Source organism: Ambystoma mexicanum, chromosome 5p (assembly GCF_040938575.1).
Source record: "Ambystoma mexicanum isolate Mex_15411 chromosome 5p, UKY_AmexF1_1, whole genome shotgun sequence".
Classification (NCBI taxonomy): domain Eukaryota; kingdom Metazoa; phylum Chordata; class Amphibia; order Caudata; family Ambystomatidae; genus Ambystoma; species Ambystoma mexicanum.
The window spans coordinates 1,029,580,174-1,029,597,392 of NC_090930.1; the positions used below are offsets into that span (position 1 = coordinate 1,029,580,174).

The following is a 17,219-nucleotide window of genomic DNA, read 5'->3' on the forward strand; positions in this document are numbered from 1 at the left end:
TGCCTTTTCACTCAAGCCCCTAGTCTGTTAGGTGCTTTCACATACTCCTACAGACTGTGCTCTTGTGAGGAAAGTTTGGTTGCAAATTGGCTTCAGGCAAAGATGGGGTTGTGACAAAGACTGTCTGGTTATGACAGACTGTGCCGAGTGATTCTTTTGTGCAACTGGATAGCGACAGTCTTCTTCATTAATTTGCTGAGGATGGGTAGATGCGTGATGGGGTGAAGGTTGGCCATGTCATCTGGGTTGAAAGTGGGTTTCCACAGCAAGTGGGAGGATATGTTCTTTTTCAATGCATGTGGGAAGGTGCCTTGTTTGAGGGACTCTGTGATGATGTTGAGATGAGGGACTGTGAGTGACCTTTGACCTTTACAGTGGATAAGTGGAGGATGTCCTCTTTGTAGTTTGTGGTTTTGAGGACTGTGAGAGCGTTGGTCTGGCCTTCTGGAGTAATTGTCCAGAATTCAATGCATCTTGATAGGTTGCATGATGGTACAGGTGGGACGCCAGTGATGTTTGGATCCACCAAGGTATTGATAAGTTATTGATGGCATTGCCTTTGCCAGTCGATTGTAGTATTCGAGGATCAGGCATAAGTTGAAGAGCTTCACGGCTTGTAAGAATGTTCTGCTCTCGTTGGATGCTTCCATGATAATTGTTGTGTAGTAGTTTGCTTTGGGAGCGGTAATGTGTGCCCTGCCTCTAAACAGAAGATTCTCAAGGCAATGAGTTCTTCTAGTTAGTTGTGGGGAAGTTCCTGAAAGAGCAGTGACATGTCTTCATCATTTTGGGTTGGTCCCAGTGGAGGAGAGGTGTGTAATGCTGCATGATAGATGTGGCTGCGTGGTCGGTCTATCCCAAAGGTAAAGGGGAAGACATACAAAGGCCGGTGAGGTGGTGAATAATAGGTAAAGTGTGTTGCCTCTGTTTGGTTCTTTGACAAGTGATTTCCATGGTGTCGAGCAGTTAGAGTAGTCTCTCTGGTTTTCTTGGTGGAGTGGGTCTCGGGCAGTTTGAGATCTCTGAGGAGGATATTTGTGTTGTTGGCAGATGCCATTGCAATAAGGTCTGTCATTTCATTGAGAAAGGCCATGTTGGTTTGGAGTGGTTGGTAGATTGGTGGTATGTAGCTGTCTGAGCAGGAAGTGGCAAGCAAGGAGTTCCATGGATGCAGATGTGGTGTGCTCCCGGAGTGTGCATATTGTGAGAAACCTGAGGGTATTCTCCCAAGCAGACCTCGGGAAGCCCTTATTCAGGTGGCCTGGGAAGGACTGACATTCTCAAACCCCAACCCTAGGAGCAGACGAGCAAGAGGGGATAACCTGGATAGGGGAGCACAGGGTTGTGCTTGGGAAAATACCCCAGGTGAGATGCGGTATTGTACTGGGGAAGGAGAGGACAAGATGCCTCAGGCCTTTGTAGGCTGTAATACATCTGCCGCCCCTTTCCTCCCATTAAATCTAACTTGCCAAATTATAACAAATCCCCTAGGATCCCAAACCCAGTCACTTCCAGACCCCACCTCTCCCAGAATTCCTGCTTTTCCACGTCCTACCCGAATACTCCCAGATATCCTTTTTCCTGTCCCTCTGATTATTTCCCACACTCCCCATCTGCTCAGACAAAACAATACCATTCCCGTCTGTCTCACAAACACTATCAATCTCACCCCGCCGAGAGTATGAGGGTTGTAATTCCATATAGCACATTTTCCACATTTTGCTACGTAGGACAACCAGACACACTAACCCCTCCCCTTTACAACCTGAACACGGTCTTTCCCCAAGAAAGACAACGGACTAGTAAAAGTGTTTACCTAACATGTCCCAACCAAAGGGTCCGGCAAAGTCAGGTAATTGACCGGAACCTCACAAACCAGATGGCCTTTTCCTTTCCCCACAGGGATAAAAGGTGGAACACAAGAGCACGAGGCGAGCCAGGCAGACTGCACGACGTAGGAGCTAACTCAGCATGGCAATTCAAGAGGAGGAGAAAGACAGTGCATACCGAGAGGGTGACAAGGAGCGAAGCGACCTTGCCCTTTTCCTAACACGGCCCGTGAAACCTCTGCACAAGGAATCATAAGACCGCAAACGGTTGTAGGTGACTTCTTCGAAATACAAAGTATCTAATGCCTTTTCGACACCAAAAGTGCTGAAAAGAAAAGTTTCAAATGCTTTTTTTTTAAAAAAAATGTATGGGGGGGTTCCCCCCAACGCCCGTTTTTTCTTTTAAAGAAAACTTTTTTATGCATAATAAGCCAATAAATATATAAATAAATAAAAAAGCATTTGAAAACAATTTTTTCGGTCCTTTTGGTTTAAAAAAAAAAGGGCATGCAATCCTTTTTTTTCCAAACTTTGACTGGACACCACGCAAACAATAGCCAGTGTGTGTTGCAGCAGATGTCAATGGTACACAAGACCCTCTTCCGCTGATTACCAAGCCGGGGAAAGACGCTCGTTTCTGTGGTAACAACCTTCACTCAAAGTAGGAAAAAGGAAAACCGGTTCATCACAGCCAGTGAGTCGAGGGGAGAGTTGATAAGAAACCAAACTGAGTTTGAACAAAAGTAGCAAAACGAGTAATTGAAGAAAATACAAAGAACTGTTACTTTGATTCGAGAGGGGAAAGCCAGCGACAGGGGAGTCAGGCACCACGCAGGTGCTTGCTTGAGAAACTCTGGACAAATACCCTTTGGTTGAAACTACCATTACCAGAAGGCCTTGAGTCGAAGTGGTCATATGGGGGTCTAGCAAAATCCTCCGGGCAGTCGAAAGTCTTTGACCGGCAAGTGAAGGTGAGGCGAAGGGAAGTGAATCCCGCACTTTTTGAATTGCAAAAGTTGACAAGAGTGAACCCGATAGAGGGATGCCTATGAACAGGGGGCAAAGTCTGGAGTCCCAATATGCAGTGTGATGACAAGAGTGAACCTGGCAGAGGGATGTCCACAGTGAACTGTTAAAAAAGACACTAAGATTCATGAATGAACATATGAGATTGGGTTGAAAGCCAAAGTGAACCCGACGGAGGGAGGCTGACATTCGAGAAGGGTCTGTGCCCGGAAGAGGGGGACCCAAGGGTGAAGAACCATCACTCTAAAGACAAGAAGAAAATAACTTTTGTTGTGAATATATCGGGCCCTTGCAAGCCAGAGAATGAAAACCGAAGGTCCCAACATCGAAAGGAACTTTCTGGGGATCTAAGCCTGCAAGAAAGGGATCCGGGGTGAAAAGGCATCACCCAACATGCAAGCAGAAAGGAACCTTTTGGTTATTATTTTGGGAAGACATCAGATCCTAGGAGGGAAGAGACTTTTGGTAGAAAAGAGGCTTAACCACCGATGGCCCCGATAGCTGAAAGCGGAACTGTTAGCTCGTGCAGGGAAAGCACAAGCGTGTGCTGTGCTCCGAAGTACTACTTTGTCCCATGCTCAAAACGTGGGGAAGGGAGACCACGACTACTGCATCCTGACTTTTTTGTGAACACTTCTTTCTTTCGTGTCAACCTTATCTCACACTCATTGTTTGTATTTAGCGTAAGGATTGACAATAGGATTTTCTTAGTATAGGCCCTTTTATTTGACAAGACACCACCAGGACTGCCTTGTTTGATGGTCGTAGCTTGCTCCCATATTAGATTTAGATTTTGATTAGGTGTTTTTCCAACCCGTATATACAGTTTAATAAACACTCTTGAACTGTGATCACTTGTCTCTTTACTGTTGTCACCATGAGTTTCTTACAAGAACCAAAGGCTGCAGAGCCACTGCAGTGACCCAGAAGCCTTTGGAAGCCGCCAACGACAGAGACAAGGCAAGTGCAGACCCTAGGAGAGACCGAAGCCCAGCAGGAAGATTCGTGAAGGTACGGGAGAGAGCCGGCTGACCGGTGGGGGCACGAGAGGGTCTTGGCAACCAGGTAATGGCAGTTGGGGAAAGTGGGACAGGCATCAGTCCCCTAATTAGAAAGGAAACACGAGTGAGCAGTACATGAGGAAACCTTCCTTTTGTCAGCAATGGTACCAAAACCACTAACCACAAGAGAATGTTCGAGGAGGACCCCAATGTGAGAGAGTGTGACTTTTGCATCCGAGGATATCTTCCTCGTGTTGGTGGTAGGCCCAAGGCCATTATCTATCAGAAAAGGTTCAAGGACCCCAACAATAGAGAGCAAGATAAAGATGTGAGTCATCTTCCTTGTGGCAGTACTTGCCAGGGTAGTGAACTAAGTAGGCCAATTTAAAGAAGAGGTGAAGGAGAAACCAGGGTCTGGGACCTATACCAAAAAGAGTTATGAGCCATCTTCCTCGTGGCAGCACTTGGCAGGGAAACCAAGTAGGACAAGTCAAAGCATAGGTGAAACCAGAATTGGGTGTTATAGATGTGAAGCTTGTTGAAAAGAAGACGAGGGGAAGGGAGTCATTCCGCCTGGTTGTAATGAATTGAGAGCAAGATACCAGGAGAAGGGAGTCATTCTCCTGCATCCGGAACTGGCAATCAAGTCCAAGAAGGCCTGGGGAGGGGAGTCATTTCCCCAGGCTGTTTGAAAGCATATGTCAGGAAAAGGGAGACATTTTCCTGAACCACCAAGAGGGACTAGCAGAGTGTTTGGGATTCTACTGTGGGCGGAAGGGGGCCATTCCCGCTGGTAACGCATGAGAAGTATTGTTTGGAACATTATTTGCAGGGGATGGGAGCGGTTCCCCTAACAAAATGTGAGACGTGAGACTGTTTAGAACTGAATAGAACTGTTACAACAAACCAGGTACTTGAACCGAGGAGAAGGGCGTCATTCTCCTGGAATTGGCCAGAACGATACTGCTTTAGTTATAGTTTCTAGTGTGAGGGTCAGAAGCAAGATTTTCATGACAGGACGGTGGACATTTTGAGTTGACAGACATCCTGACAGTCACCTTAGATCTTTTATTTGAGGCAGATATCCCTCCCCACCCCACACAAAGGGATAGGCAGGTTTTCTTTTCTGTTTTTCAATGAATAAGTCTTTGCCCACAAATATGCCACCTTTGTGTCATCCTCCTCCTTCTGCACCATTACATACCCCAATAAAGAACATATAGAAATAGCATTGAGAATCACCTTTTGATGAAGCCACAGATATCTCCATTTTTTCATCAGGATTTATTTTAGAGTTGTGTATTTATTACAGAAAAGGAAATAGTACCTCTGCTAAACCTACCCAAAAGCGGTTAAAAAAAAACATGCCATGAGTGCATTTTCCATAGATGGTTAGTTAATTCTTAAATCGGTGCGGCAAAAATAACCATCCAATGTGTGTGGTTTTTGGGTTTCTCTCCTGCACAGCACCCACAAAGTTTTTTTTAAAATATATCTAAATCAGGAGTCTGCAGTCTTTGGCTCTCCATATGCTGCCCCAACCCCCTAAAACATCTTTGGAGCTGCAGGTTGCAAATCACTGATCTAAATGGTACAGTTTTCGACAAAAGTGTTGGAAGGAATAGATAAAATGATACAAATTCACAGACACAGCTATAGGGGATCTCATGGGAGGCGAGTATATGGATCTTAAAACAGATTGCCTGGGGATTGTTTGTTTTACCATCGCTTTGGGGAAATATCATTAGTGCCCCACTAGAAGCATACAGGGCTATGCAGTCACCAGAGCTCTGTGCATGGAAGAGCGATGGGGCCATCAAAGGTCATTCAGTAGCATTTGGGTGAACTGGAAGAAACAGCACCAGCCTACCAGCAAGTATTTATGATGCTAGCTTGCTTTGGGGGCATACAGAAAACAATTACCAGTAGAAATGTCTTCTGCCAAGGGTGCTTTTCAGTTTGACTAAACCAGTGGTAGCACTTCTGGGCTTGAGCCCACTTCGGGCTCCAATCCACTCCTCTTGCAGATCACTGGGTTTCCCTAGGGTCTTGGTTATAGCCCGAAGCAGGCTAGCAAAACTGCTTCTCTTCTTCAGGCCTTTCTGGCTTTTTGCAGTATCTGGGCCATAACCTCTACCAGGCTTATTACAATATGCTTCCCTTCTTGCCCAAACCTGGGCAAGGTTTAATATGTATTCCTTAAGAAACTGCTCCATTGACTTCATCTTGTTTGCTGCCCCTTCTCCTCTTGTTCTGCCCTCTCTCCAGATCACCTTCCTAAGCCCCTCTCTGCCTGCCTCCTGCATACTGTTTAACTACCCCATGTCACGATTGGTTAAGGGATTGCTTCATTGAATTTTTAACTGGGGATTTACAGAGATTGGGCCAAGCGAAAATATAGAACAATAAATCATGCTGGAAGGCAGGCTAGATGTGTGCCCTTCATATTACCTCAAAGAAAATGTCTCTCGACATAAGTCTTTGAAAGATGCTCCTGTACACTCCCAATTTCACAAGGTATCCTTGCTATTGTTGTCTTCCTGCTTTCTTTGTGGCATCTTTTGTAGCTTGCATATTTTGTAGGAGACTGCCTCATGCAATCTCAAGTCCAGAGCAGTAGTCGCTGCTTTAAAGTGCACATGGTTTTGACACTGAGCCAGACTTTCACACATTTCCAGAGTCTCTAGCAGGCATGGAGGGGTTTACGTTGCAGTTTCACTGTCGCTCTTCTATGGTTCTTAACTTTCTCACTCATGGTCCTGGCACTGCCACCCACCAGTCTGCATCTTTCTCTCCTTTCTTAACTTTGCCAAATCCCTCCTGTGTAGCCCCCCTCCCCTCTTTAGCACTACTTTCGCCCTCCTCTTTCCTTGATCTTATGTTCTCCTTTTCCTCTTCCACCCAGCTAATTTATTCCAACCGCCTTCTGATGTTCCCCTTCTCCACCTCTTCCCTCCTACCTCCCACTCGCTACTCTCAGCCATCTCCAAATAAGCATTTTCCTCTTCTCTTAAACACCCATCCATTCCTTCTAACTTCCCTGATTTATATAGTACTTTCATTCCCCCCTCCATCCCTCAGGCCTGGCTCCCCCTAAAGGTCTTCAATTGTTGTCCATGCATGTTCCTGGGTCGTGATTGGTGGCCCGTGGATTGTATAAACGTGTAAATTGGTGTACTTGCGGTACCGCTGCGATGTCCTGAATGAGCCTATAAGAAGGTTTACTGCTTTACTTGAATGAACATGTGACTTGCGCATGAGTTCAGGTGGGTTTCCCTCATGCTGCATGTCTACAGGCACCACTTGCAGTGTTCTCTTCTGCAGCCCTCCATCTCCCAACTCTGTAACACAGTGGGAACAACTTGCCCTGCACAAGCACACATGAAATAACTATAAGTCATCTGCTATATGCTTATACACAGAGGACACCATAAAGGAATATGGGGGTTCTCATCCTGTTCAATGCTAGGTTTGCTCGCACCTTCCTTCCACATAATTCCTCAAAGAGACTCTGCACCCCAGTGGCATCATGTGGTGAATCCCTAGTGTCTGCCTATGGCATGGTGGAGGTAACCAAGGGATCCTCACCACGTCCTTCTGAGTCCAGCATCGCTCAGCTGGTGACGACACCTGCCTCCTTTGGATACCCCATGACCCTTCTCAAAGGTCAGGCAGGGGACTTTGTCACACTCACTAATGCCTGGGATTGGTTGGGTTGTTTCCTCATTGTCCTTGGGGCACTGGATTGGCGAGGGCTTTCTAATCCCAACTCAACTTCCTCTCTAATCCCACCTCCCTCTTTGGTGTTCTCCCACTTCTAACCATTGTCCTCTGGTGTTGTGGCTTCCCCGTTCATGGGGTTCACTAATGGCTTGATTGTATGTAGGAGTGTGGAGAAAGGGCTTAAGAGGTTGCACAGCCGTTTTGGAGTCAGGTGGTACTTGCGTGTCTCTGATTCCTCTCCCTACTTTGTTCCTGACTAGCATCGGTCTCCCTGGAACACCTGTTTTACAGGCGGCTGGTTCTCCAACACCTTAGGATCCGTGGTAAGCTTATCTGCTGCAGCAGGAGTGGGCTTGCACTTGGTCTGCCTGCTTGGCTGCTAGAATGAAGCTGCTGTGGACTCATAAGCCGCTCGCTTAGGCTCTCTGCTTTCCCTGTGATGGTGCAGTCCCTGAATCACCGGTTGGTGTGTCCCATATCCTCATTTCCTCCAGGTCTGATACTATTTTTGTTACAAGAGCCCCCTTACTAACTAAGATGGGGAGAAGGAGCATGGGGCATCTGCCAGTGGTTATCGGGCAGAGCTGGTGCCTTCCCTTGTACCATTGAGTCTCCTGACTCTCCCCATCTGCCTCCTTAAGTTTAACTTTGTTACACCTGGGTTACTGCTTCCTTCACTTAGCTGCAACACAGCTGCTAGAACTCACTGCATCCTTCTACTCCCCGAAATGAGAATACATGTCTTTGTTGCCCCATCTGCCCTGAATCAAAAATCCTCTGCACTGGTGGAATTTATGCCTCTCATACAGCCCCATCCAATTTAACAGTACAGGTCCATCACACAAAATCTCTGTTCCAGTCGTTTCTTCCTCCTCCCTGTGCTAAATATGCCTACATTGTTTTTTGGCCCCTGGTGTCCCACTCATATAGCCCCTTTCCTGCTTTGCCGATGGCTCAAGCAACTCTGGGTACCTTCCCATAAGAATACCCTGTTCATTAGCCATCTCAGCTTCCCGTCTACATCTCAAACAAATCCAGAGTCTCTCCCGGGCCCTAATACACCCAGCACCCACAAGATATTAACTTTCTAATGCTGGCCATCTCTTTCTCTTCTTAATCAACCTCCTCATGCAAAGTCTTTTTTTAGAAACCTCAACTGCGCTACTTCTCTGTAAAATCAAATATGCCTTTTTGGGGGTGTTAAATGTGTTGGAGACTTGCAAAAGGATGGGAAATGGCTCACAATGAAAGAAGTTAGGAACACATGGGATATACATAACTTCTCACCTATGGACTATAGAAAGAAAAAAAAAAAGAAAAAAGGCAATTGGGATGGTAGATTTTGAGAGAGGGGTAGATTTTGATGCCATTTCATTTAGTGACAAAACAAGGAGAGGGAGGTTTGGCGAGTCGATTTTACAAACTAATTGCTTCAAGATGCAGGGAGAATGAGTCCTTGAGGAGGATTGGGGTAGAAGACTGCAATGTGAAATCTCTTCCGAGTGTTGGTTGACCATTTTTAAGAATGTCAGCTTGTGTTCAATAAGTTTGGGTGAACAGTCACGTCAAACCAACATTTTAAATAGTCTACTGGACCCCAAAGCGTTTACACAAAAGGGGTCTTTTGGACTCAAATGACTGCTTGGGGTCTATACATTGGATTGGAAGATTAGAACATATGTTATGGGAATGTGTGAGAGTGTATGATTTCTGCGAGAAGATGTGTGAAATATTTGATGATGTCCTAGTTGAGACAGTAATTTATGACTTTCAAACCCTGATTCTGGGGGATGATGAACTGCTGGCAGACTTGAGCACCAGCCAAAGAAAATGGTTATTTGGGGGAGCTTCAGTTGCGAAGAAACTAATATTGAGAGGATGGAAGTCGAGGGTAGCCCCAGAAGTGAAAGATTGTTCAGATGAAATGTTCAAACTAGCAGAGATGGAGAGAGCGATCCATGATAGAGAAAAAAGCATACCTTATTCTAGAAGATTTGGGGGAAATTCATGGACTTGTATTAGTCTTAATTATATTGTGTATATGGGTGGGACCCAGGGGTATTGGGAGGGGGGGGTAAATGTTGTTGTAAATATGGTTTATAATGTATATAGTTAGGTAATTTTAGAATATCCTATAGCTTAAGTTTGTGTTATTTTTCTATTGATCAAAGATAACTATTTGAATGTGTTATAAGCTTTGAAAAAATGAAAATAAAGAATAAACATTAAAAAAAAAAGCCTTAATGGCTATAATCCCTTTAAATGAAGAAACTTTTGCTGTACAGGCTCTGATACGCTTTATCCTCTCAAGCACATCCTCCCCACTGTTCCCTCCCCAGGATACTTGTGGTCCCAGTGCTGACAATTGCCCTCCCTCCCCTGTTGGCAGATCCCACTCGCGTGTTTCTCTGCTCCCTAACCTTGTTATTCATCCTAATGAGTGTAGAGTCCCCCGTTGCTAGGTCCGCGCTTAATAAATACCCTAATAATAATATTAAGTGCATGCGCCACTGGCACACATTGCCCCTTCTCGAGAAGCCACATTACCACTCCCTTATCCAGTTGGCTGCTGTAGTCCCCCAAAGATAATCTCTAACCTCTTCCGCTGTGTTCAACATGCGTTTAGCAATCCCCCAAGGTATCCCAACAATCTTAAAAAGTACCAGCCAATTCTCCCTCAACCGCGTTCTGAAACCGCTGCAGTGCAAAACATTATTTTTCCTATATCATTATCCTTAAAAACCTAAAAATCCAGGAATCGCCCTTTAGTGCCTGCAGCCCCCAGGAAAATATGCTTTTACTATTCCTTGAGAAAATGTAGTGTAAAAAAACCACGGTGCACCCCCACGTGACAAAAGAAAATCTTTGATGGACCATCCGCCTATATCAAGAAACAAAATAACATCCCGTCTTAATAAGTTGGCCCTCTACTACAGGCACTCCCAAGATAGTAGGGTTTACATCTCCTCAGTTCTCAGTATCTGTGTTCGCCCCACTCTCGAAAATAAACTGCAGAGATGGTGCGAATATGTTGCGGGCAGTTTTACTCTGCACAGTCTTTGTCAAAGCAATTGTCATTTTCCTGCAACTGTATGAACAAACATTGGTGTACCAAATATGCACACTGTATCGACTGGTCAACCGATAATTTCAGACCCCACAGTTTCAGGCAGTTGCTCCAGGTTTGGATAGTCACAACTCTATATGCTGCTTGCCCCACTTTTTGGTGTAGAATCCGAAACTAGATGGCAGTCCCACACCCACATTTGGTTCTCTTGACAAAAAAATACTTGCATTGCAAAACATATAGTACCCCACATCCAACACATACAAACTGTGAACTAGAACGTTACGTTGCTAGTCCTCTCTGCCAAAGCAATTGGCATTTTCCTGCGATGCACACGTTTAACTTGTATTCTTCTCCTGCAAAGTAAGGCAATATAATGTTTTAGAGTGTATGTTCAGTCTGTGGTCTGCCAAATTCTCAGAAAAGCTGAAGTTCTTCAAGGTCAGGATAGTGGCGCTTAAGAGTTTCACAAATGGTACATAACATTATATGATTGTCGTACAATGATTGCCCGATTTTCTTGCCAAATTTGGCTTATTCCATGGCGATAAAAGTAGTGCATCATATGCATTAATTGTAGACTTACTATGTATGTTTGTACTTAGCAGAGCCGCGTATTGTCATAATGAAGCGATAACGCCCAATCCGGCAGGCCAGATCGGATGGTAACGGCGCAAGGGCCTTACCGATGGGCCCCAATGTCATTACCACCAGGTCTGGAAGACCGGGTTGTGTGTTATTGCTATTAGCACCCCGGGTTTTAAATCCAGAAATCTGGGGTGTTAAAAGCAATGTATTTTGTGTCAATGGACGTGATGCCCTGTGGCGTCCCGTTCATTGAAACAAAATACTAACTTAAGATGTCCACCATGGATATGGAAGGTGGGGTCTCATACATAGCCCCTCATCGATTTCCATGGTGGCCAAGGAGGCTGGAGCAGCAGTAGCTCAGCCGCCGCCCAATGAAATCAGTTAATGTGGGTGGGAGGGGACTGGAAACCAGAGGGAAGGAGGTGGCAGGGCAGGGGAAGCATCCATCAGGTTTCTTGGAATGGTGGCTTGGATCGTGGGATTCAGCCCGCGATCAGAGCAACCTGATTGGTTGGCTCCCCCGCCCCGGGTGCTAATGAACAGTTCCATGCTATGAGAGCCTTCTCTTACCTGTCGATTTTCTTTACACAGGGCCTGAAATATCTTTGCATTCCTGCCTCTGATTCACCTTCCCAGAACTTGTAAGTTTAAATTGGAATTTTTTGCTTTTTATGTTCTTGTTTTGTGCTTTTCTATTTTGTACAAGTCATATCGTCATTCGGTTTTGGCTCTGTAATGGTGCAGAAATAGGATACTTGCGCACAGGCGGCATAATGGTTGCTGTAGACTTTCAAAAGTATGTCTTTGTTATTAACTTGGAGTCCACCGTCCTGGGTCAAAATGTCCCCATCTCTGTCCCTTACACTTGTAACTAAACTAAACTGTTGTACCAAAGTACTTAGTCCGGGAGAATGGCTTCCTCCTCCTGGACTAGGTGTTGCAGTTCTGGCTGAAAGTTCCCCAACAGGGGGAATGGCTTCCTTGTGAGGAACCTGAGAGCGTTCGCATCTACTCCCCTTGGATACTCTGCGCAGGCGCCAGGGAAAGGCCATCGCTTTTGGATCCTGACCCTGGGGGGTGGAGAAGTGAGGCAGGATCACCTGGGTAGAGGGCCTTTGGGAATTGGGAATGAGATGTTCTCAGGCGATACCCGGTATTCAGCCTTTCCCTTCCAGGAAGAACCCACTATTCAAGAAGCAGTTATGGGATATTATTACCCATGTCCCATTTACCAAGAAAATGTTGGGAGATATCACCAGAAAGAGGATGAAAAGGAGTAAGGGTAAGATGGGTGAGACATGGTATCCCCTTTTCCCTATTGACGATCAACCCAAACCCTCCCCAACCTTCATGGGTTATTGTGAGTCAGTTCCCCTCATTCCTTCATATGTGACAATTGACAGTACTGGGATGAGGAAGGGGCAACCAAAAGCAAGACTAGGCTCTTTTACCACTCTGGTACTGGGACGAGGAAGATGCCTGCTGAGACTGTCCTTTTAGTTTTATTTAGGTAGGTGAATCCCACCTTAGCATAGGGCAAGTTAGGCTTTTTTCCATCCTGACATTTAAGTTGTGTGTGTTTGTGAATTCTGAATCTTTTGTCTGTGTCCTTCCTTGACACCCTTCCCCTGATTCCAGCACTTTACAAAGCAACAGAAAGGATGTAGACCCTCCAATGCTCTGCGTCACAAATCTCAATACTTATTTATATATATACATATATAGCAGCGGGAATCACTCCCTTCCCCTGGATATTCCTAGCTTGATTCTCCTTGTGGGTTCGTTTGCCAGGAGAATGACTGCCTTCTCCTGCCCTTATTAGTTTTGCTTTCCTGGTTTACAGCACCAGAGGCAATGTCTCCCTTTCCCTAGTCCTCCTTAGACTTTATTTCACAGTTCACAACACCAGGGGGAATGACTCCCTTCCCCTGGCCTTTCTCAGTAAGCAAAGACCCACTTGTGATAGGGGTCCTCGATCCTGGATTCTCTTCTTTCTCCTGGTGAACTTGCTGTACTCTCTCCTGCCAAGTACTTTAATGTGAAAAGGAGTTCATAACCTTCTGTTGTGGGTCCCAGACCTGTACTTCTTTAAGGTTTATTTTTGTCAGCCCTGGTTCACTCTCCTGCCAGGTACTGCCATGAAGAAAACAACTTTCTATGTGCTTTCTTTCACTATTTACTTTGAGAGCAGTTTGTGACCAACCACTACGCCAATGAAGAGGACTTCTGATGTACTCTTATTCTCAATAGTGGTCTGGGAGCAACCACTGTGCCGAGGAAGATAATTCCTGGTGCACTTTTTCTCACTCTTATTCTTAATAGTGGTCTGCAACCAACCATTGTGTCGAGGAAGATGATTCCTGATGCATATTTTCTCACTCTTTACACTTTGGCTCTCACACCCAGTCCCCATCTGGACTTCCCTTCTCTCCCGTTACATGTTTCCCAGGAGTTCTTCACCGGATCTCTGCGGGACAGCGGGTTTTGCTTCACACTGCTCTTCTCTTGCCCACGGTGATCCTGCGTGACTCTGCTGCAGGATATTGCTGGCCACCCAGGTGTTATCTTCTAGACATCTGGTCCACCTGCATTGGGTCACGCTGCCGCCCTCCAGCTCTGCCTTGGAGTGACTCCACACCACCGGGACAAGGGTTTCCCCACTCCAGCCTCTGGGCTTGGGGAGCGGGTTGCTGGCAGCTTCCTTGGCGTCCTCTCATTGAACTTCATGGGATTGACTGCCTCTCCCACTGGTTGGCTGGCTCCCATTATGGAGTCCTTCGTCTCTTTTTATATCGACTAGTTGTCAATTGTTGGAATAACCTACTAAGTCCCTTTTCAGTGTCTTTGGCCTTTCGATCGTTCTTCCTCTGGGCCACCTCCTCATCCCAGTACTTCTATTATTATTCTCACTTGGGTAGTCCATGTTCTTCTTCGTGTCAGTAGAAGTCACGTGTCTGGTCCTACTGAAATACATGGGTTAGATTGGTATAGACTGGGATTTAGAAGGTGTATAGGGTGGTGGGGTGAGCTTTATTATGCCACGCCTCCTTTGGATGCCATTAGGGTCCTTGTCCCTATAAGGGAAGTCCCCCCCTATGAGATACTCCTGCTGAATACCACCCCAAGGGGGACTATCGGGTGCTGCCTCACCTCCCTGGCCTCATGAGAAGGGGCTCCCCCTTTGGGAGAAGTGACGACATCCAAGGATTCGTCACAGCCATTATGTGCTGCTTTAGCTAGGTCTAGTGGAGGAAAGAATATTAGTCTGGAAAGTGGTAATTTATAACCGTATATGAATGCACATCCACCTTAGTGATATAAGAAAGTCCTCCTTTTGTATGATTCTGACATTGACTGTCTAAAAGGTGAACATTCTGTGGGATCCTTGGTTACAGTTGGTTGCATCTGCTGTAAAGTTAATTTAAAGAGTACCAGATGTCGGAGTTTGACAGAAAGGTGTTTTGCTCCACCTCCTTGTTTTAAGTGTTTGCATGTTTTTTGTTATGTACTTGTCAATTGTAATGGTGAAATCTTTATAGCAGTCCTTTTAGTCAAGAGGTTTAACAGCGCATTTGAGGTTACAATTGACAGGTGACGGCCAATGCCTAGAAGTGTTTCCTACGCTTGTTTCTCATTAGTAAAGCAGCATAGATTGGCCCTTAATTCCACCAAACTCCTATTTTAAACACCTGTTTTTTCCCTACCCATATCAGTGCTAAGAATGTCCCTCTAGTTTAAAGCTCAATGGGACATACGAGGCATATTTTGTGCCTTTTGTCTAGTGGAGAAGTGTTCTCTCTCTCTCTCTGTCAGTACCATTGCACCTGGAGGAAAAAAGGAAAAAAATCAGAATTGCTCTTTGGCACTCAGAGTGTGGTTGCATGAGGCTAGTAGAAGGGCCCCGATTTTTTTCATTGGTAGATCAATGCCTCTTGTGTAATGCAAAGGCTGGAGGAGGCAGTTGGCCAATTGCTTTGCCAATATCTGCAAGCCTCCTACTGCCTTTCACATGCAAGTCTTCTCCTCTGTATTCCTCTCAGCCCTGACCCTGCCTAACTCAACCAATGGCAGGCTACTGGCAGGCTTGGGGTTTCTAAGCTGCAGTTTGCAGTACTTCAGCTAAGCTCAGTGCAATATTGAATCTGTCGTCATATGGTGATACCTCCACTTCATGGGTAATTTGTGTCAGATAGCACACATAAGATAAATGCTGTACATATCCCACAGTGCACAGACTTGTAGATTAGGAAGACCTTGTAGTGTAATCTGTATTCAACAACTAACCTGATGCTTTTATGCCTATAACATTGAGCCAGACTGGGGTGTGGCTAGGCATCCATGCAGTAGGGACGCTTTTTTTCAAAGCTCCTGTAGATTCGGTACGATCCTGGCCTGTAGCATTGGCCCCAATGTGAGAGAATCCTCAACAAATGCAGCACAACTGGATGAATAATGTGGGTGTTAACGTGGAGAAGTAGAACGTTGATGGTGCGCAGTCTGCAGAAATATGGACGTTTTGAAAAAGTGACTGGACCAGCGGCGGTGTCAACAAGATGGCAGATGTAAGTTCCTAGCCTTTGGCTGCAGAATGACAAAGCAGGACGAGACAGCGGTGGAAAGGGCAGTACCCATGAGGCTGCCTGGATCTCAATTGAATCTATGGAGTGGCCCGAAGAGCAAACAGGGCGGAACAGCAACCACGGCATATATGGCCACACAGCGCTGTGAATAGGGGAGCAGCCTGGTAACCGAGGCAGAACGAAATTTGCATTGGCGGCTGACAAGGCTGCCGGAGGAGCCGCAAGCAGAGCGTTAAGTTGGAGGCAGCAAGGCTCATCCACGATACAAGTTGGCCGTCACAGGGCAGTAAGAGCGATCACAGTTTCTGCGCTGTGCAAGCTCCAATGAACATTGCTAGTGCAGCAGCCCCGTGTAATCACCCAAGTCTCTTCCTCTCTCCCCAACCCCCCACACGCCGTCTGAGTTTGGACGCTGGCATGAACGCAGTAAATCAGTTGATTGTGACGGAGCGCGGTTAGCGGGAAGCAGCATCAACCTGCCCCGGCCCACTTGACCACATGAGGGTGTGCACACCCTTGGTACGAACCCCCCGGAGTGTACTGAGCAACGAGGTGCAATCGACATCAATGCAGACACGACCCCGGTTGGGGGGTGAAGCACGAGATACATGCCGGAAAACAATGAGCATACTTTTTCAAATACAAATAAAAGCGGACTAATGCCGAATCAGTGACAGGGCCATGGGAGGCAACACACCCCAGGGAGCATGACAAGAGGCAATTAAGGACTGGCTATTTCAGCAAACAGGGACCAGTGGGGCACAAGGACTTGGTAGGGTGCGAGAGTACACGCTCATAAAGCCGATACACAATATCAGGTGACAACGGACTAAGGGTAAGCCAGAACATTGGCATAGGTAGCAGTCTTAAAGTTAACAACTAGCCTCCATTAGGCAATGAGGACCCCAATGGGGGCCCCAACATTGACACACGCCCTGAAGAACACATGATCAGGGGGAAGCCCAAAGGCAGTGGCCAACCTGCTGGTGGCAAATCACAACAAGCAACATCGCGTGAATAACGCACTTGGGCGCAAACGGCTACCCCTGGAAGCGGCATACAGACGCTAACATTACTGCAATATAGGTGGCGTCACCCAAAAGCGAAGCAAATCGGACAAACGTAGGAGGCAGTTTAACCACCCCTGAATATAACAAATGGCCCTCAGCTGACACTGGCTGGTGCCCTATTGAACGAACTACAGGTGTAATTAATAAGGAGCAGCATTAGCAGCTTCAGAAGAACCAACCATGGCATCCAAGTCGCAAAAGAACAACTCCAAGCAGCCTATATTGGACCCTTTCAATAAATACACACACCTGGTGGAGAACAACACACCAGTGACCCTACCCTCACAAGAAGAGCAAAATCAAGCTAAAGGAGACCAGCAGGTCCTGGATGC

The 17,219-nt window shown here is 46.2% G+C and overlaps 1 protein-coding gene across 2 annotated transcripts in view; it reads left to right on the plus strand.

Annotated features, from left to right (window-relative positions):
- Positions 1–17,219, plus strand: part of DUSP22 (dual specificity phosphatase 22) — a 479,337-nt gene that overhangs the window by 317,152 nt on the left and 144,966 nt on the right. For both annotated transcript variants that reach the window (XM_069613516.1, XM_069613517.1), the window contains one exon: positions 11,829–11,878. In XM_069613516.1, the coding sequence (XP_069469617.1) occupies positions 11,829–11,878 (50 nt within the window). The remainder of the gene's footprint in view (positions 1–11,828; positions 11,879–17,219) is intronic.